Source organism: Narcine bancroftii, chromosome 4 (genome assembly GCF_036971445.1).
Source record: "Narcine bancroftii isolate sNarBan1 chromosome 4, sNarBan1.hap1, whole genome shotgun sequence".
In the NCBI taxonomy this organism is placed as follows: domain Eukaryota; kingdom Metazoa; phylum Chordata; class Chondrichthyes; order Torpediniformes; family Narcinidae; genus Narcine; species Narcine bancroftii.
The window spans coordinates 238350540-238373148 of NC_091472.1; the positions used below are offsets into that span (position 1 = coordinate 238350540).

The window sequence follows — 22609 nt, forward strand, 5'->3', positions numbered from 1 at the left end:
ATCATCTGGCATTTGTTCCAGGAAAATCTGGCCAAAGAGGAAACACGGCTCATGATGCTGGCTCTGGCAGAGGATCAAGGCTGAAGGGCTGCGTTCACCTAACCCGTCCATGTGTAAGAGCCTGGAAGCACGCTGCTGGGGGGGGGTAAGTCCAAACTTCCCCAGGAGCAGGTTTTTGAGGGCGGTATATTTGCCCTCTGCTGGTGGTCGATGTATGAGGTCGTCCACCCTCGCCGCCGTCTCCTGATTCAGCGTGCCCACGACGTGGTAGAATTTCGTGGCGTCGGCTGAGATGTAGCGCAGGTGGAATTGTGTCTCCGCTTGCCTGAACCATGTTCGTGGGCGATGGGACCAGAAAGGGGGAAGCTTGAGGGCTATGGTGTTTACCTCAGCTGTGTCCATCATTAATTGGGTCCAGGAAGACGTCTGGGTCCGTCGGGGTAACCACTGTGGCGCTCTGCGCAGCTGGAGAAAGCACCAAAAGTTGTGAATGACTGTTTATTTGAATTCAGCGCGCGCCCCTTTAAGGGCAGCGCGTGCTCAGCCACCACGTGCGTGGTGACGTCATAATCGCTGCCCAGGGCCCACGCTGGAAGGGAGGCTGGAGTCAGTGAGAACCCCTGACGATGCCATCTTCCCCTGTCTGCCCCGCAATGTGGCAATACATCTGGGGCCAGTTCGCCATGAGAGTGTGCGCCGCCACAAATCCACATTTCAGGGTAAAATGTTGACCATTCTTTTCCTCACACTGATGCTGCTTAACATGCTAAATTTCTCCAGTAGATTGCATTTATTTAAAACAGTCATTTAACAGTGGTAAATGCAATATACTAAAACCTCGCTAGAACACGGTAGTTAGCGTCCATAATTTCATACCACGTTACAGCCGAGTTGCGGAACAGTTTCATGATTCAGGAAGCAGGAAAACAGAATACTGTGACTCAAACCCTATAATAAGACCTTTAGGACCTTTAAACTCCACATAAGAACATACACACCCTGTAAATGAGTTATAAGAATCAGTTTTTGAGTTTGTGGCTGTTAGCCACTGTTAGCCTGGCTCCTAAAATCAGTGTTTGGGGTCCACAGTCACCTGCGCTATAAGCGATTCCGCGGATTAACGAATCGCATTCTAACGCGGTTTCACTGTATTTGTCAAGAAATCCTGCTGAAACTCTTCATTAAGACTTCAAGCTCAAAACATTAACCAATCTTTTATTCACACTGATGCTGGTTGAAATGCAAGTTCCTCCAGAAAATAGTTTTCACATTCCCTTGTGTGTCTCCACTTAAACATTCCCTTAGCTCTTTTAAAAGGTTGTTCAACAACTCTTGCTTAAGTACAAAGCTATTGAACTCAGTTTTGTGTATTCTTTTTAATTCAAAGCAATTGGCTTGGATAGACGATGGAGATTCTACATTTGGAAGGAACGATCCAATCACTGTCATTCCTATCACGGTACATATTACAGATGACTCAGGTGCTTCCCAGAATCCTACAGTACAGGTGTCTCAGCAACCACAGTCCCTATCTACTGACCAGTTCCAGCTGATGGATCAGAATGGGCATCCTATCCAGTATGAACTTCAGTCACTGGGGGACACGAATGCACGTATGGTTAGTAATGATAAATTGTGTATTTTCTTTGATCCAACCAAAAACATTTATTGATGCCTGTCCCTAGACTCATACACATGGCAAAAGTTTTGAATAGTGATAATTTCACTATACTTGTAACCTTTTCATCATTGTTAAAAAATCTGCATGTCTTGAATCATGGCATGAAGAACCCACAACAAGCATCTTTATCCATAAAGGATGATGAAAATGTAGGCTGGATTTATTAGAAAACACAAACATTTGTTGAGGACATTTACAAAGGATTTTATAGCTTAGGCAAAAGTTAACTTTTTATGAGAGTAGACTTGTATTTCCTGAAAAAGTAAATGTTAGAATGTTACTACAGTTTAAAAAAAAACAGTTGTATCCAGCACCTCTGGGGATTGTTAGATGCCAGATAAGTGTATTTTCCATTTGCTTGAGACTTACTCCTACAATGGCTAACAAATGTACCTGCATAAAGAATAAACAATTTAAAAGACAACAATACTATACAGTACTTACACTGAATAAAATTCACTTGCTTATATATAAATATTATATAAACCTCCTAGCATCTTTCTTTTTAAGTCACTTTATTTGAAAATTTTCAAACGTTGCTACATCTGCAGGTTGCTACCCCTCCATGGAGCTACCTGAAAGATGCATAATAACATAGATAATTAACCCCCTCCCACCCCGAGGTTTACAGATAAACCCTCTCTCCAGGGCAACTCTTATTAAGTAGGGATAAGGAAACACTTTAAAAGAGTCACCCCCAATGGCAAGCAGCATCAGCCAACTTTTCATCCTTCACACAACTTTATTCAAACAGCTGCTACAAGCAAAGCATGACCAAGGCACTTTGCTGGCTGAATATTTGCTCCCATCTTCACCAAAGGTTTGTGTTACTTCAGAGAACATTTACAATTTTAAACTTAGTATTTTTACCTATTATTTTGTTCTTATTTATTTTAATTTTTTATTTATGTTCCTTGATTTAAATTTTTTTTTTGCCGGTTGCTTGAGGCTGCCAGTTATTTGAATTCTGGATACCATGGGTTTTACTTATTTGGAGCTTGCTAAACAGGTTTCCAGGTAGCCAGCTTAGGACATACTTTATATTTACACCTTTAGTGTTTTAGTTCTAATCTCTCTTTTCTATTTCCATAATTTATAGTTGCCTTATTCTTGATTGGGACCTTGGTGAAACCCAGCTTTGCATTGGCCCATCAGTTTCAGTGACTGGCCTTACTATCACAGCTGCTTGAGAAAAATAGCCAGAGAATAAACATCCCAAGTGATTTTTCTAATGAACTGAAGGCACATACTCAGAATAGTTAACTCTGCTATTGTTTTGGAATCTCAATCTTTTGTGTTTGATTTGATTTTAAACATCTAGGCCCTGGAATCCACTTTGGCACTTTTCTACATGCTGTTTGCACTAAAATTGTGGAAATTGAAATCAAGTACAAGAAAATTCCTCTAAGACACATTGACAAATTACAGTTGAACTTCTTCACCAAATTATTTCTAATTTGTAAGACCTCAAGAACATTGATTTTTCAAATTTTAGGTGACCCTACCATGACCTGGCTTCATTGTTTCCATCTCTTTTTTCTACTCCTTTTCTTACTCCAGTGGTTTCTTTCTCCACTTATTTCTCTACCTCTCCCATCTTCTGTCCAATGCCATTTCACCTCAGCCCCTCCACAGCCTCTTTTCCCCCTTGATATATTTAATACCACCCCCTTCCTACTCAACTCTTACAAATATGTAAGCAGTGTTATAAAATATTTCCAGTATATCATTATGAATTGAAAAATTTGAGCATCAATGAAACATTGCTTATCGTTTGAGAGATATTCAACTCAACTTCTTTGTTGTATTTAATGGTATTTATGACATATTGCGCCTTGTTGCTGTAATTTCTTGATTAAAATATTAAAGTACTTTCATTAATTTTGTGATAATGCAAGAGGGAAAATTATCTATTGGATGTCTTGGAATAATATTTCTTAAAAAGGCATTGCTTACTTAAAAACAACTTGCTTAAAAATAATCATGTTTTATGCTGTTTTCAGGTTTTCAATTCCATATCCCTGACAAGATATTCTTCAATTGCTTCCATTTCTTTTTAAAATCTCTTTATTGGATTCAACATAGTTATTATACAAATAGGAACCATTAAATTTTGTTAATATTATCATTCATTATAATTAAGAAATAAAATGTAAAAGGTACTACAGAATTGTATAAACATAGATGGTAATTCATCGGAAAGGGTTCAACAAACATGAGTAAATTCAAAAGAGAGGAAAAAAGAGGAGATCTAGATAATCTAATCTAAACCCCTACCCCAAAAAAGGTTGAATAAGTAAAATATACATTTTGACAGCAGAATTAAAGTTATGTCCATTTCATCGTATGACTTTAGAATGTTTGGCTAAAACTGGTAAAACATGAGCCAAAATTATTTTGCTTGTTTCAATACAGGGAAAAAAGGTAAGAGTGCTGTTGGGTCAATGTGCTTTTGGATTAAAATGGTATATTTGTATACTAAACATGATCTGCCACAAGTTCTGTTGGTTGCTATTTCTAGATGATTGTTACCAGCCAGTCAGAAAATGGCCAGGTACTTCATGTGATTCCATCCAATCAGTCCGGTGTTGCACAAGTCCTAATTCCACAGGGACAGCTTCTCGACATTGCAAGCTCACACGGTGAGAACAATTTTATGGCAATTAAAGTGTGAGTATGGATGTGGTAATGGATTTATGTTAATTTTTAATTTAATGTTAATTTTAGAAATAAATGTTTGATTAAGTGTATTTTTAATTAGTCTGGGTTGTTACAGGGGCACAAAGACAACATATTAGCATTATAAACACACAGTTCTTTGAGATAGAAGACAGAAGCCAGTTTGAGATTAAAATGGATGTTGATTGAAGTTAGAATCAAGAAGATGAAAAGGATTTATGATGGTCGTTAACATATTGGAAAAAATATGTATTATTTCAGAAGCACCTGTATAAAAGCAAGGCCATTTTAGTTCTGAGAAAAGCAGACTTCTTGGAGACATAAGTGAACTTAAATATTTTTAGAACATTCGTGACAAAAGACCTTATGAGCTTCATAGACTGAAATGATACCACATAACATGTAAAATGAAAAATGGGAGAATATATTATCAAAATGAGAGACAAAGAGATCAGTTCAGTTTGGAGAGGACAAAAGTCAAATCCCTGTGACACAGGGGTTGAAACCTTGTGAAGGACAGGGTTGAGTAACAGTAACCAGAATTGGTGCTGTTGTGTGTGTGTGTGTTACTCCTGGGAAAAGGGGAACACAGAATCAGTGGCTTTTGAAATAAGGAAGATAATTTTACTGTCTCTTTGGAAACGAGGACAGATTTCTACTGGGTCTGTTTTTGTGTTTGGCCACTTCGTTTAAACCTTGTCTGTGTTTGTGAATTCATCATGGAAATAAATAGCAGCATTGTGAATAAAGAGGCCTGAAAATATTATGTTTAAAAGCATTTAATAAATATATATATTTTTAAAACTTTATTTATTTGTTCAAAAACAAATAATATATGACATATGCAGCAATTAAACATAAACATGAATTTTTTTTATATAGAAAAAAAAAGAAAAGAACCCCCCCCCTTCAGCCAACTCTCCTATGGAGAGCCATAAAAAAGAAAAAAGAAAGAATATTAAAGAAAAAGTTAAATATACATATTAAAATCTACTCAATATAAATTGAAATGTAAATATTCTGAGTATAACAGCCACTTATTAATAAAAAAATTATAATTATCACGCGAAACGTACGTAATTTTTTCCATTATTAAACAATATTTAATCTCATTTTGCCATCTATTAATATCAATCATATTTGTATCTTTCACGTACTAGCAATACATTTTTTCGCTACGGATAAAGCTAAATATACAAAAGCAAGCTGAAACTTATCTAATCCCAAACCTTTCAAAGGTTGCAAACTACCCAATAAAAATACTGTTGGATCGAAAACTATTTTAATCTTATACAGGTATTCTAAAAATGATTGAATTTTCTTCCAAAAAGATTGTATATGTATACATAACCAAACAGCAAGAAAAAAAGTTCCAATCGTATCACCACATCTAAAACACAAATCTGATTCATGAAAACCATATTTTTTTAATTTTTCAGGTGTCAAATATAATTGATGTAAAAAATTGTAATTAATCATTGCATAACGTGCATTTATCAATCTAGTTACACTATCATAACAGATATCTAACCAATCATCTTCAGAAAAAATAAAACCAATATCCGCTTCCCATTTAATTTTAGCTCTATCCCAACCCTTTTTATCCATACCATCCTGTAATATTTGATACATAGATGAAATATAACCCTTCATAAGAAAAGTCTCAAATTTAGTCATTTTAGGTAAAATCATATCTCTACCAACCATGCATTTTACCAAAGATCAAATTTGATAATAAAGAAATAGAGTTCTTATCAATACCAAAACCTTCCCTTATCTGATTAAAAGATTAAAAACTTACCCTCTTTAAAACAATCTCTCAAATTTTTCACACCTTTAAATCTCCAATGCAATAAACTTTGATTATGTATTGAAAAAGAAATAAGTTGATTATTATATAAAGCTGATAATTTACCCCTAAAGCCTGTCATTTTATTTTTCTTTATCCATAACTTCATTAAATGTTTTAGTATAGGCACATTATATTGTTGTAACAAATTTGTATTCCATCTAAACAAAAATTGATGTATTTCAAATTCAGAAATACTTGCCATCTCAATTTTAGCCCAACTAGGAGGCCGTACCAAATCCATCAATGAACTAATAATTTTAAGTTGGGCTGCTTCATAATAATTTTGAAAATGTGGTAAACGTAGTCCCCTTAATTCATATTTCCAAGTTAATTTATTCAAAGCTACTCTCGAAAATTTACCTCTCCATAAAAACTCCCTAACCATTTTATTCAAATCTCGAAAAAAATTTTTATCAAGTAAATATGGAATAGATTGAAACAAATATTGCATACGTGGAAAGATATTCATCTTAATTGTATTTATCCTACCCATTAAATTAATAGGTAAATATTTCTATTTAATCAAATCAGTTTTAATTTTTTTCATTAACGGAGCATAATTTAATTTATATAAAGATTGATAATTAACATTCAAAATTATACCCAAATATTTAATTCGATCAGTCCACTTCAAATTAATAATATTCTTATAAACTGAATAATCTCCTTCACTTACCGGTAATATTTCACTTTTTATCCCAATTAACTTTATATCCAGAAAGACATCCATATTGCATCAAACACTCCTTCAAATGCAAAAGTGACTGAGCTGGATTTGTTAGGTACACCAATACATCATCAGCAAATAAATTAATTTTATATTCCTCATCTAAAACTTTCATACCTTGTATCTGTGTATTTTGTCTTATAAGCTGTGCTAAAGGTTCAATCACTAACGCAAACAAAGCTGGTGATAAAGGACAACCTTGATGAGTTGATTGAGTTAACTTAAAAGATTCAGAAATCAAACCATTCGTCAATACTCTAGCTACCGGTTTACTATATAGAGCCCTAATCCAACCAATAAAAGAAGGACCAAACTTAAATTTCTCCAAAACTTTAAACAGCCCCCCGCCCCGCCGCCTGACAGCCCCCCGCCCCGCCGCCTGACAGCCCCCCGCCCCGCCGCCTGACAGCCCCCCGCCCCGCCGCCTGACAGCCCCCCGCCCCGCCGCCTGACAGCCCCCCGCCCCGCCGCCTGACAGCCCCCCGCCCCGCCGCCTGACAGCCCCCCGCCCCGCCGCCTGACAGCCCCCCGCCCCGCCGCCTGACAGCCCCCCGCCCCGCCGCCTGACAGCCCCCCGCCCCGCCGCCTGACAGCCCCCCGCCCCGCCGCCTGACAGCCCCCGCCCCGCCGCCTGACAGCCCCCGCCCCGCCGCCTGACAGCCCCCGCCCCGCCGCCTGACAGCCCCCCGCCCCGCCGCCTGACAGCCCCCCGCCCCGCCGCCTGACAGCCCCCCGCCCCGCCGCCTGACAGCCCCCCGCCCCGCCGCCTGACAGCCCCCCGCCCCGCCGCCTGACAGCCCCCCGCCCCGCCGCCTGACAGCCCCCCGCCCCGCCGCCTGACAGCCCCCCGCCCCGCCGCCTGACAGCCCCCCGCCCCGCCGCCTGACAGCCCCCCGCCCCGCCGCCTGACAGCCCCCCGCCCCGCCGCCTGACAGCCCCCCGCCCCGCCGCCTGACAGCCCCCCGCCCCGCCGCCTGACAGCCCCCCGCCCCGCCGCCTGACAGCCCCCCGCCCCGCCGCCTGACAGCCCCCCGCCCCGCCGCCTGACAGCCCCCCGCCCCGCCGCCTGACAGCCCCCGCCCCGCCGCCTGACAGCCCCCCGCCCCGCCGCCTGACAGCCCCCCGCCCCGCCGCCTGACAGCCCCCGCCCCGCCGCCTGACAGCCCCCGCCCCGCCGCCTGACAGCCCCCGCCCCGCCGCCTGACAGCCCCCGCCCCGCCGCCTGACAGCCCCCGCCCCGCCGCCTGACAGCCCCCGCCCCGCCGCCTGACAGCCCCCGCCCCGCCGCCTGACAGCCCCCGCCCCGCCGCCTGACAGCCCCCCGCCCCGCCGCCTGACAGCCCCCCGCCCCGCCGCCTGACAGCCCCCCGCCCCGCCGCCTGACAGCCCCCGCCCCGCCGCCTGACAGCCCCCGCCCCGCCGCCTGACAGCCCCCGCCCCGCCGCCTGACAGCCCCCGCCCCGCCGCCTGACAGCCCCCGCCCCGCCGCCTGACAGCCCCCGCCCCGCCGCCTGACAGCCCCCCGCCCCGCCGCCTGAGCCCCCCGCCCCGCCGCCTGACAGCCCCCGCCCCGCCGCCTGACAGCCCCCCGCCCCGCCGCCTGACAGCCCCCCCGCCCCGCCGCCTGACAGCCCCCCGCCCCGCCGCCTGACAGCCCCCCGCCCCGCCGCCTGACAGCCCCCCGCCCCGCCGCCTGACAGCCCCCCGCCCCGCCGCCTGACAGCCCCCCGCCCCGCCGCCTGACAGCCCCCCGCCCCGCCGCCTGACAGCCCCCCGCCCCGCCGCCTGACAGCCCCCCGCCCCGCCGCCTGACAGCCCCCCGCCCCGCCGCCTGACAGCCCCCCGCCCCGCCGCCTGACAGCCCCCCGCCCCGCCGCCTGACAGCCCCCCGCCCCGCCGCCTGACAGCCCCCCGCCCCGCCGCCTGACAGCCCCCCGCCCCGCCGCCTGACAGCCCCCCGCCCCGCCGCCTGACAGCCCCCCGCCCCGCCGCCTGACAGCCCCCCGCCCCGCCGCCTGACAGCCCCCCGCCCCGCCGCCTGACAGCCCCCGCCCCGCCGCCTGACAGCCCCCCGCCCCGCCGCCTGACAGCCCCCCGCCCCGCCGCCTGACAGCCCCCCGCCCCGCCGCCTGACAGCCCCCCGCCCCGCCGCCTGACAGCCCCCCGCCCCGCCGCCTGACAGCCCCCCGCCCCGCCGCCTGACAGCCCCCCGCCCCGCCGCCTGACAGCCCCCCGCCCCGCCGCCTGACAGCCCCCCGCCCCGCCGCCTGACAGCCCCCCGCCCCGCCGCCTGACAGCCCCCCGCCCCGCCGCCTGACAGCCCCCCGCCCCGCCGCCTGACAGCCCCCCTCCCCACCCAGTTGCCTGAAGGTCCATGCCCTACTGGGGATGGGAGGTCATTGGGGCAGGGGCAGTCGGCAGAGGAATGCTGGGGTGGGGGGGCAGGTGGGGAAACGTCGGGGGACAGCCAGTGCAGGCTGTCACAGCCTGGCTGGGCGCTCTTGCACCAACGTTGCTCTTTGCACCTCAAAATGTGGCATAATAATGGTGGCCTTCCCAACCCCTAATTCTCCAAGCAGGTGGAATGTGTGGGAAACACAGAGTGGTTCCACCTGCATGGGGGATTATAGGTAGGGAAGACAGCCATTGCTATGCCACATATTTATGATGGGTGGCGCTGTGGCACCAGTTGCCCCGCCTCCATCAGATCTGGAGGCGCTGTGATGAGCCTTTGAATATGAATAGGCCCTTTCAGGTGGACCAGGGCTGCCACCTGAAAGGTGAGTGTACAGGTTAAGATCCTTGATGAAGGGCTCAAGCCCAAAACTTTGGTGATGTATCTTCACTTTTGCTATATAAAGATGCAGTTTGACCTGCTGTGTTTCTCCAGAATTTGCGTGGTTTTTCACTTAATCACGATGTCAACAGAATCCTGTATTTTACCTCTAGAAGTATGTGATATTGCAGAGCAGCTGGAAAAGGATATGTCAGAATTCATAGAGTGATCTTGCTGAAGTTAGAGGGAAACCATTCTCTGGAGAAGAGAAGTTAAGAAAGTGCCAGTTGCATATTATTTCAAAGGAGGCACATTAGTGAGAAAATAGAGGTTACATGAGATTATTGCTAATGGGCAGTGGTTTACCAAGTTATATTTCCTAGAGCCTATAGAGACAAGATTTTGAACATGGCTCATAAAACACCTTTAGGTGGGCACTTTGGGGGTAAAAGAAACTATCTACAAAATTATGAAACAATTTTACTGGCCTAATTTAAACAAAAAAAAAATGTTAAGAGATTTTGTAAGACTTGTCACACTTGTTGAGTTGCAAGGAAACCTAATGAAGGTCCCACAGTATTATCTTTAAAATATGTTTTTGGAGAACCTTTTACTAAAGTATTGTGGACTGAGTTTGTCCAATATCCAAAGCAAAAGATGGAAATATATATTTGTTGACTATCGTGTGTGCCATTTCCAGGTTTGCAGAAGCCATATCACTTTGGAACATTAAAGTAAAAACTGTGCCTGGGGCTCTAGGAAAAATTTTCAGTTTGTTTGGTCTGCCTAAAGAAATATAATCAGATCAGGGAAATAATTTTGTCACACGTATTTCAACAGTTAGTTTATAAATTTGAGCTGAAGAAATAGCATTGTCTGCATTTCACCCAGAATCTCAGGGAGATTTGGAGAGGTTTCATTCAACTTTGAAAATTATGAAGAGAACTTACTATGAAAATGAAAAGAATTGGGATTAAGATGTTCACCTACTTTTGTTTGAAGTAAGGGAACATGAAGTTAGAGGACCTTTAACGTTGTTAAAAGAACAGTGGATTAATGAGGATGTGCAGTTGAATTTGTTGGATTATGTTTAAAAGTATAAAGATCACTGGAAAAAATATTGTAAGGTAGCTGAGGAGAATTTAAAAGTGGCTCAAGACAAAGTGAATGTTTGGTACAGCAGAAAATATTCTGAGAGAAGTTTTAAACCAGGAGATAAAGTGTTAATTCTGTTCTCAGCAATATCTAATAATCTTATAGCAAGATTGTCTGGGCACAATGAGATAACATCTAAGGTAAATATAGTTAACTGCATTATTAAAACTCTTGAGAGTCATTTAAAGAAAATCTGTTCGATAGACATTTGAAAGCCAATTTTATCGTTAATTTGGCTAAAAGTGAATTTTGTCATGCTCAAGTAAATTATCTCGTTGGCCAAGGAAAATTGGAGCATGTTCAGGTGAAAATTCAGATAATTTCTGAATTTCCTATGCCCACAAGTAAGGAAGTTGTTAGGAGATTTTTAGCAATAGTTGGATACTATGGGAAATTCTGTAAAGGCTTTGTTGACATTGCTCTTTACTTGACTAATATTCTAAAGAAGAATGGAAAGTTTATTTGGACAGCCATTTGTCAAGAAACATTTTACAAACTGAAAGTTTGTTATGTCACAAATCCAGTGGCTTAAGTGTCTTAAGAAATTCAAGAAACATTAAAAAAAAATATTCTACTATTGGAAAATAATTATTACCTCTTTTATTAGCTTTGATGTTTGCACTTCTATGGGATTAAAAATTGTTTAAATTAACCATAATTTTTGTGTAAAATAAAAAGTATAGATTATTTTTAAACCATAGTTTATTTTTGCAAACCTATGAATTAGCTATAAAACATAATGACATTATGAGACAGTGTTATTGCTAATTGCTTATCTAGATGTTGAATTTATATGTTTCTGCTTCATTTGTTTGTATTATATTGTTTAAGGCTGTGAAATCTATTAAAAAACAAATGGTAAATTGCAGTTTAAAATTTTGGCCATTTACAAGTTCAAAATTTCTCTGTGGGAAGGACGTGTAACCAATTTATGTTAATCTTGAATGTCTTAGAAGATGCATTCTTAGTTAGTTTGGGTCATTACAGGGACACAAAGACAACATATTATATTTTAAACACACATGGTTCTTTGAGATAGAAGACAAAAACCAATTTGAGACAAAGTGGATGTTGATTGATTTTTGAGTCAAGAAGATGAAAAGTATTTGTGATGGTTCTTGAGATATTGGAAACAATATGTATTATTTTAGAAGCACCTATATAAACGCATGGCCATATTAGTTCTGAGGAAAGCAGACTTCTCGGAGACATAAGTGGACTTTTAGCACATTAGTGTCAAGAAACAGAAATGATGCAACATACCATGGGACATGAGAAATGGCAGAACTATATTATCAAAATAAGAGACAAAGAGATCAGTTCAGTTTGGAGAGGACAGAAGTCAGATCCCTGTGACACGGGTTGAAACTTTCTGAAAGACTGAGATAAGTTACAGTAACCAGAATTGTTGCTGTTGTGTTACTCCGGGGAAAAGGGGAACACAGAATCATTGGCTTTTGAAATAAGGATGACTATTTCGCTCTCTCTGGAAAAGAGGACAGATTTCTACTTTTTGTATCACTACTTCATTTATCGTGCGAGAAGATAACCACATCTGTTTAACCCTTGTCTGGGTATGTGAATTCATCGTGGAAGAAAATAGCTACATTTTGAGTAAAGATGCTTGAAGATAAGGCATTTAAAAGTGCTTTATAATTATTTCTGAACTGAGAATTTAAGACCTTCAAGCAAGACTAAATTGATGCTGAACTTTTAAAGATTGACCTCTCTCTCTCTCACTCTCACTCTCTCTCTCTCTCACATTTGCAATTGTGCTTAGTGGGGTTAAATTTAGTCAAGTTTAGAGATAAGAAAGAAATAGTTAATAGTTTAATTTAAAAATCTAGTATTTTGAATTTACCACTCTCTTGTGAATTTTCCATTGCTCTTCCTGTGTTAGTACTAACAAAGTCCCTTTAGTCCCAAAAATAATTTAAAAGGGTTGTTAGTTCGTAACAGTGTGAAGTCATGTTATCAAAAGTTAGAGTATTGGGTGTTTGTATCATCACATTTCAACCCTCTGATAGCGCCGGTGACCCATGCTCCAATCAGCCGATGTCTGTAAGGAGTGTTGTGTTCAAGAATAGGTTCCATGGGTTCAAAGAGAATCAAGGCTGAACACATGTTATCAACAAACAGTGGGCTTTATTTATATACAGGCGAATATACAAAAGGGCACACACTCACACAGACTAATGTACACAGCACACACGTATGGTATACTGAGAAACAAGGGTTTAACTTCTTCAGCACATACTACCCATAGACACAGTATACCCAGAAGCAAGGGTTTACCTTCTTCAGCACCCACCACCCAGAAGGCAAGGTATACTGCGTAACTAATGAGTATATACACATGAATCTGATCTCCAGTGTCTCAGCTACTTAGGATTTGGCCATTGAGTTGGCCCTCTGGAGTTGCCTGTGGCTCGTGGCTTGGAGTTTAGCAATGGTCACAACTAACAAACACATACATAGCAATAATATACAAATAACTACATATCGGATACGAATAAATTACTGCTAAACATTCTCAACTCCCAATTGGGAACGCAAAGGTTAAACACACAGTACCATAAACTCTCTCTATCTCTATCAGGCATAGCATACTAGCAAACAGTAAATTAATTACAATCAACAAATATATTAAATTAACCTGGCCTCCAGTATTGCCTATGAATCGGGATCCGGGACGGACTCATTGCATTTAAACCTCTGGAGCTGCCTGTGGCCTGCAGCCTGGAGTTCAGTGATGGACTCCAAGCAGCAGCAGCAAACAAAGAGAGAGAACAGATACTGAACATGCTCGACTTTTTCATTGCAAGACGTGTCCACTTGACCTGCGAGGGCCAATCACGCATTTGCCTTACCTGTGGGCAGATCTAACACTTGATTTGCAGGTGCGGTGACTTTCACATAGCCTATACCCACTGATGGCCTGCCAATTCCCCAGCCCCACAGGTCCACCAGCTTCCCCATGTGGAGTTGTGTCCAAGGGACCCATCCCCAGCATGTGGCAAGTGAGTGGTGTTTCCGACTGGCCCAGAACGCAAGTGCCCTGCTCCTTACCAACGACACTGGTGCTACCTCCGTCTGTGAGTAGGTAGTCCAAGGCCTGATTCCTCCTTATGACGAAATGTTATAGCCACTTCATTGATCAGTATCTCCACCACAATGGCTATTTGTCCGAATGCTCTTTCAGAATTAAGTGGAATATGGTGGAACATATCCCAAAAAGCAGGTATGTACTGTCCCATAGGTAACCAGGGGTCAGCCCAACAACCACACATCTAGGTCGTACCATTTAGCCCCCAGGGAGTGCTGGGCTGTGAGCTGCAGACCCTCTCATGTCTGGATACTGTTTCTGCTTGCACTCTCACCAATTGCATAGAGCAGTGCTGGCTGTACCATCTGCACAAACATTCCCAAGACCTGCTCACAGTTTGGGGACTCACTCTAAGAATTAGGACTTTGTATTGGCCAGGTTGTGCACAGAGAAAGTCCTGCCCCTAGGGCACCTACCCCATTGGGAAGCTGGATGTCCGCTACTACTGGTATGGGTTAAAGTTGGTTGGCGATCATTATCTTTCCAACACAGGAATATCAAAACCCGTGGAACTGGACAGTTTATCCCCCCCACCCCAGAGTCTCTGTTTTCCGTGTTGTCAGGGATTAATGTTGGCAGTAGTCTTTAGTACCATTGAAGTTGTTGGCTCTGTCGGTGTATTTATCAGCCATGCCTCTAACCATAACTTAATGCAGCCATCACCAGTTCAAGCACCCACAGGTAAAACATCCCTTGAGCTGTGTGAGTGTAGACAAGTCATTCTCATAATGCCACCCATTGCATAATTCTGAGTCCGTGTGCTGCGAACCTCCCACTTGGTGCTCCCTTCCTAGCCAGGAGAGTTGACACCATCTGACCACCTCAAAAAAGACCCACACCCACACATTTTCCCTTTCCTAGCCAGGAGGCTCTACGCTCCACCTGACCACCTCTCAGTAAGGGTGTGCTATGGGACACACAAACAATTTGGAATCTGTATGCACGTGATGCTTCAAATCACGTGGTTTTGTCTGCACGCGCTACAAGCATGTGCTGTTGTTTTTGTTGCTGCTGGTATTTTTATCGTGACTGCTCTTGTCAAATTTTCTGATGTTTTAGCAACAATATCGTAGTAATTAATATTTGTGATTTATGAGTAACATTTAGTGCAAGAAACATTCTTAAGGAGCCTGTGATCTGGTACAGGAGGAGGTCCATGGTTGGAGGGGGTGTGGTGACACCATGAGCTACTGCACTGGGTGACACCAATCCTAGTGACGCCACTGATTCAAGATCTCACTTGTCAATAAAGCATGGAGAAAGGCCCTTGTTCACAGTAACCAAAATGACTGACCTACAATAGTTCCACTAGCCTGCTTTTGCCCCATATCTCTCTAAATGCATCCTATCTATATATCTGTCCTTTTTTGTTAAACATTGCAATAGTACCTGCCTCAATCACTTCCTCTGGCAACCCATTTCATTCACCCACCATCATCTGTGTAAAAAAGAATGTTATCCCTCAGGTCCTCTCCCCCTCACCTTAAACCTGTTCTCTGCTCCGGGTAAATAATTCTCTGTGTTCACCTGATCTATTCAGCTTATGATTTTGTGCACCGCAATGAGATTCCACATCATTTTCCTGCGCTCCAAAGAATAAACCTTTAACCTGCTCAACTTCTCCCTTGAGCTCAGGCCTCCAAGTTCTGACAACATTGTTGTAAATCTTCCCAGCATCCTCTTCAGCTTGATGACATCTTTCTTATAAGATGGTGACTAAAACTGAACACAATACTGCAAATGGGGCCTCACCACCATTTTGTACAGCTTTCAATATGACCTCCCAACCTCTGGGTTTCATCAATCAGAGTATTAAGTACATGTGCCAATGAAGGCTAGTGATTTTGACCACTCTATCTACATGTGACGCCATGTTCAAGGTACTATGTATCTACACTCCTCAATCCCTAGGCTCTACAGGATTCCAACACTATCAGATCTATACCATTCATTTTGAAGGTCCTATCCATGTTAGACCTCTCAATATGCAACACTTCACAAAGCTGTTTTATTACATGTATTAAATTCCACCAACCATTCCTTTCTCCATTTGCCCATTGGATCAAGATCCTGCTGCAATGTTTGGCAATAATCTTCAAGATCTAGAATGACAGACTCTTTTATGCCATCTGCAAACTCGCTTTCAACTAAATCATTGATGTCCAAGGTTTTCATACCTTGCCATCCCTGACCATGCTCCATTTGGATTCTAATTAGTTGGCCCGTAAACAGCCCCAACATGTTAGTTGTGGGCTTGCCCGAGAACAGCCTTTTCCGATTAACTCCCCTTAGTTCCTGCCTAACTTTATAATTTACCCTCCACAAATTACTACTTTTCCAGAATGTCCAAGCTTATTCTTATTCATAATATCTTGAAACTTGAAATGGCACCAGCAATCGACAACAGCTTTCCTTCTACTTTCTTTCCGAAACTGCCAATTTGCATTAACGATCTTCAAATCTCTCGGGGAATGGCTAAGACAGGCTAGCTGAAATGCAGAGGCTTTAAAGGGCCAGGCCACCACCCTGACCAAGGCTGGAAATGTGGCATGAGGGGCTGGATCCAAACCAGACTGAAGCACAGGGAACTGAGTCCTCCCTCATCATTAATACTACTGGTGAATGTCCAGATATTAGAAAATAAAATTGATGATATCAGGGCAAAGCTGTTTTATCAGAGACAGATGAAACAAATATCAGTTGTTTGCTGCACTGAGTCCTGGCTATTAGAACACCAAGATCCGACCAAAGAGCTTCACCATTCACTTACTGGATTTGAACTCAGATTCTGGCAAAGAGAGGGGACAGTGTGTGCTTTTTAGTTAATACCATTTGGTTCATGAACGTTGGGGTCATGTCAATCTCCTGCTCCACTGCCTTAGAGAAAATCTTGATTAAATGCAGACTCTTCTATCTACCCTGAGAGTTCTCATCAGTGACTCACTGGAGTTTATATCCCTCTTGATGCTGTTGACAAACAGGCACTTGTGGAGCTACATGACATGGTCAGTAAACAAGAGATAGCCCATCCCGACACATAGTTGGTGACTAACCAGGCCTGTTTCAAGAAAACCCTGCCCAATTGCCAACAGCATTTAACCTGCTGTAACAGGCTTCAGTACAATTTATCACTGCTGCACCAAGATAAGGAAGGCCTACCATTCTTTACCGAGACTGCATTTTGCAAGTCTGATCACCTGGCTGTGCTCCTTCTACCTTCATACAGAGCCTAAAAAGAGAGGCTCCAGAAATGAGGACAGCTAGAATGTAGTCATGGGAAGCTGAAGAACAGTTACATGATAACCTAGAGTCTGTGAATTTGTCATAGTTCAAGAACTCAGCTGAGGATCTGAATAATTACACCAGGGTAGTTATGGAGTTTATAAAAACAGCTGTGATGAGTGTGTTCCCACCAAATCATTCAGCGTTTTCCTCAACCAAAAGCCTTGGATGAGCAATGAAATCCAGAATGTGCAGAGAGCCAGATCACAGGATTCAAATCCAGAGATCCAAAGCACTACACGAGGAGCAAGTACGACCTTCAAAAAGATTCTGGAGGAGAGCAGAAACAATGAAAGCTACCTGACAGTTGTTGCAGGGCTTAAATGACATAAACGGCGACAAAACCAAATCTGGTACAACAGAGCTTCACTCCCTTATGAACTAAATGCTTCCCACGCTTGATTTGTCTACTGGAACAAGGAAGAGCCACTCATGATGATCCTCTGTTGTTAGCATCTGAGGATGTCATATAGGCTACCTTCAGGAGTGTGGATCTAAGGAAGGCATCCGGTCCAGATGGAGTACTTGGCTAAGCACTGAAAACCTGTGCTGACCAACTTGCCAATGTATTCTCAGATATTTTCAACATCTCACTCTATCTGTTGGTACCCACTTGTTTCAAACAGTTCTCAATCATGCATTGAATGGTAATCTGACTAAATGACCAGTGACATTCACAGCCACAGTGATGAAATATTTTGAGAGGCTGGTGTTGAAACATATCAACTGTATGAGCGGCGACATAGATCCATTCTAATTTGCCTACAGCAGCAACAGGTCTACAGCAGATGCCATCTCACTGGCTGTACAGCAAAGATGCATACATCAAGATGCTCTTTATTGACTACAGTTTAGGCCCTCAAAATTGAACAGCAAACCCCAAGACCTGCACCTCAATATCCGTCAGTACTGGAGCACCATAGGGTTGTGTTCTCTCCTATGTCTGTGTGGCTCAGTATGACAATAACACCATCTACAAATTTATTGACAATATCATGGTAGTGGATTGTATGGAAGCGGGTGATGAGTCAGCATACAGGAGGGAGATTGAAAACATGACTGAATGGTGTACCAACAAGAACCTTGCACTCAATGTCACCGAAACCAAGGAGCTGATTGTGGACTTCAGGAGGAGAAAACCAGAAGTGTTGGATCCAGTGATTGGGGAATCAGGAGTGGAGCGGGCGAGGAAATTTAAATTCTTGGGAGTCACTACATCAGAGGACTTTTCCTGGACCCAACACATGAATGTCATCTTGAAGAAAGTACATCAGCGCCTCTACTTCCTCAGAAGTTTGCAGTCTTGGTATGATAACAGAAACCTTGGCAAACTTCTACAGATGTGTTGTAGAAAATGTGCTGACTGCTGCATCATGGCCAGGTATGGGGGTACTTATTACCTCTAAGCGGAAAGCCATGCAAAAGATAGTGGACATAGCCCAGTACATCACAGGCAAAGCTTCCCCACCATCAAGGAAATATATATGGAACACTGCCATTAGAGAGCAGCAACAGGACATGCTCTTTTCTTGCTGCTACCATCAAGGAAGAGGTATAGGTGCTACAATACCCACACCTCCAGGTTTAGGAACAGTTGCTACCCCTCCACCATGAGAGTCTAATACAACAAAGTCAATTGGAAACTCATTTAAGGACTCTTGCTTTGCACATTATTTATTATTGAATATTTATTTTCTGTATTCGACAGTTTCTTTGCACTACTCTCTTTTGTATATGTATTGCTTCTTGAGGACAGTTTTTTTGCACAACCAATAATAGAAATTCTGCTTGGCCTGCAGGAAAAAGAATCTCGGGTTTGTAGGTGCTGCCAGATATGTACTCTGAAAATAAATCTGAACTTTGAATCTTGCGGAATAGTGATCACTATTCCCAAAATGCTTTCCCACTGAAACTCCATTCACCTGTCCAGGCTAATTTCCCAATATAGTTCTTGTATGGCCCCTTCCTTGGAATATTTGCATGCTGTTTCGGGAAATCCTGGATGCACTTAACAAATTCTGCCGCATCTAATCCTCTGCATTAAGGACATCCCAGTCAATATAGGGGAAATTAGTCTCCCATGAAGTCAACTCAGTTGCTTTTGCAACTTTCCATAATCTTTCTACATATCTGTGCCTCCACCCCTCCAGTGGCTATTGGGAAGCCTCTGGTATAACCTTGTCAGAGTGATTGCACCTTTCTTATTTCTGATCTCCAACCATGTTGCCTTTGTAGATGAGCTCAGCATTATGTGTCCTCTGACTGCAGCTGTGACGCTCTCTGGTGAGCAAAGCAATGCCTCCTCCTCTTTTACCTCTTCCCTATTGTATCTAAATCATTGAGCTGTAAACCTGTCCCTCTTGCATCTGTAATAGCCACAACATTATCATTCCAAGTACTGATCCAGGCACTTTCATCAGTTCTGCCCACAATACTTGCACAAAAATAAATACAATTCAGCCCTTTAGTCTCGCTGTGACCATTCACTGCCCTTTCCTGTCCATACTTTTAGACTTTCTTGCCCAAGCATCTTCCATATCCTTCACTCCACTCTAAACCTTATTGACCAGCACAAGTAAATCTTCCTCAAAAATAAAGGAAAATTAAAAGAATACCAGAATGATGATTGTGCATTTTAATCCAGATTCATTCTAGAGCATCATTCACAACTACATTTGAAAGTCAACTAAATTCTGGTATAGTTTTGTTTTAATTTGTTTTAATTCAGTACAGAGGGAATGGGTAAATAAAAATTCCATATAGGGGATAAAAACCTAAATTGTTGAGTATTAAAATATATGTTCTTTTAGAATTGTAGAAAACTATGACATAGAGGATGAGTCTGGCTCATTTATATCTGCTTGCAGAAAAATAATTCTCCAACTTAATTTACTTTCCGTATTGGTCTGTTGTCTTGTTGGTTAGAGCCTTGGAATTATGCACAAGAGAAACGGGCCCTACAACCCAACTCATCCATTTGTCTGCATTTGGCCTCTTCCTTTTAAACTATTTCTATCCATGAACATCTTTCAAAACTTCCTGTGGCATTTAATTCCATACACCCTCCACCCACTGTGGAAAAACTTGCCTCTCAGGTTTTTTTAAATCCAAAAATAAACTTTAATTCATAATAAAAATGACATACTGTCATATTCCTATATACATTTTGTTAGCCACTAATTATACTGCGTAACCCCCTGAGGTTACTCCCCCTTCAGCTATTTAAAGGACTTCCCCACCATTCTCAGCCCCTCATTGTTTAGTAGCAAAAGGACTCCAGACCAGTGGTTCTCAACCTTTTTCTTTCCACTCACATACCATAGGTGCTCTGTGATTAGTAAGAGATTGCTTAAGGTGGTATGTGGATGGAAAGAAAAGGTTTGAAAACCATTGTTTTAATTGTACCTAATTGACTCATTATGTGCTTGATTTCATAACTCCAAAGGAAATGGGCCAATGACAATTTTTCTCAAGCAAAATATTTTAGTAACAATTGGGTCTAGGACAGTGATTCTCAACCTTCCCTTCCCACTCACGTACCACCTTAAGCAATCCCTTACTAATCACAGAGCATCGATGGCATAGGATTACTTAAAGTGGTATGTGAGTGTAACCAAAAAGGTTGAGAACCACTGCTCTAGACTGTGGTCCTTCCCAACAATATCTTTGCATTGGCTGCACCAAGCTTCAATATATCCCTCAGCATGTGCTCCTGCAGCCTTGAAAGTGTCATTCAGGAACTTTCCCTCACAGATATTTCACTTTGCCCAAAAACGATTACGTTCCGGGCAAAAGAAAGGACGTCTTTCACTGAGTTAATCAGCTTCCAGCTGCAATGGATGTCTATCTCTGAGTGTGTAGCTGGGAACAGCCTGTAAATTCAACAGCTGCCGAGATGAACCATGATAAGAAAGCTTCAGATCTCCTTTTAATCTTTCCCCTCTCACTTTAAAGCTATGACCTCTATTTTAAGACTCTCCTGTCTGGAAAAAATTGAGAAAGGTTTTTATACAAGCAAGCTAACAGGTTATCTTTGCCTTCACACATTTATGTAAACATTTTAAAAAGTCCAGGATTGAAATAAAAATAAAGATCAAGAGGCACTGAGCAAGGGCAGCCAGAGTCCTTTTTGTTTCTTTTTCAATATTTTTATTTAAACTGAAATTCCACGTTAAAAAATACAGAGTACATAAGAATACATATTAAAAAAATAGAAAACTATACTTTAATCAAGCAAAATATATTACAGTAATATTTTATTATTAAAATTTCCAATCCCACTCCCAAAACCGAAGCTGTATGGCAAAGAGAAAAAAAAGAATTCCCTGTCTTATTAGTCAACACCTCTGCATTAATACCGAATCTGAGATTTTGAAAGTAATTCAAAAAGATCCCCACGGTGCTTGAAAATTTAAATTTTAATCGGATTTTAAGCATCAAATCTTCTCTAAATTTAAACACGACATGATGCCACATAACCATTGAGTGTGGGTAGGCGGAGCAACGTCCTTCCATCTGAGCAACACTGCCCACCGAGCCATAAGAGAAATAAAAGCTACTACTTGCAAATCCGATGACGTTAAAGTTATGCCACTTTCTCCAACAATACCAAACAAGGCAGTTAGGCTTAAAATTTACTTTAAAAAGTACAGCAAAAGTTTGAAATACTTCCAGTATTTCCAAAGCCTTGGACATTTTGGAAACATATGAATTAGTGAAGCGTCTCCATTGTTGCATCTGTCACAACAAGGAGATACATCCACATAAAAGTGAGATAGTTTGACTTTGGCCATGTGGGCCCGATGGACTAGTTTAAATTTTAAATTATACTTTTTAAATTTAGAAATACTGGACGGTAACTGGGCCCACAAGCCCGTGCTGCCCAATTACACTCAATTGACTGACAACCCTTGTATGATTTGAAGAGTGTGAGGAAACTGGAGCACTCAAAGGAAATCCTCGTAGACACGGGGAGAGCAGACAAACTCCTAACAGACAGTGCTGGATAAGAACCCAGGTTACTGGCACTGTAATAATGTTGCATTAATCACTACGCATTTCTTTCCCACATTAGAACCATAGAACATTACAGCGTAGAAACAGGCCTCAATGGCTCTTCTAATATATTCCAAACCATTTTTTTTTGTTGCACAGCCCCAGTGACCTGGACCCAGTCCATAATCCTCCATATCTCTCCCATCCATGTACTTGTTCAAATTCTTCTAAAATGTTAAAATTGATCCTGCATTCACTACTTCAGCTAGCAGCTTGTTCCACACTCCCACCACTCTCTGTGTGAAGAAGTTTCCTCTCATGTTTACCCTCAACTTTCCCACTCTCACTCTTAACCC

At 42.8% G+C, this 22609-nt stretch overlaps 1 protein-coding gene across 4 annotated transcripts in view; it reads left to right on the forward strand.

Moving 5' to 3' along the window:
- Positions 1-22609, forward strand: part of carf (calcium responsive transcription factor) — a 143871-nt gene that overhangs the window by 34896 nt on the left and 86366 nt on the right. For all 4 annotated transcript variants that reach the window (XM_069934427.1, XM_069934428.1, XM_069934430.1 and 1 more), the window contains 2 exons: positions 1388-1618; positions 4203-4323. In XM_069934427.1, coding sequence (XP_069790528.1) covers positions 1388-1618; positions 4203-4323 — 352 coding nt within the window. The remainder of the gene's footprint in view (positions 1-1387; positions 1619-4202; positions 4324-22609) is intronic.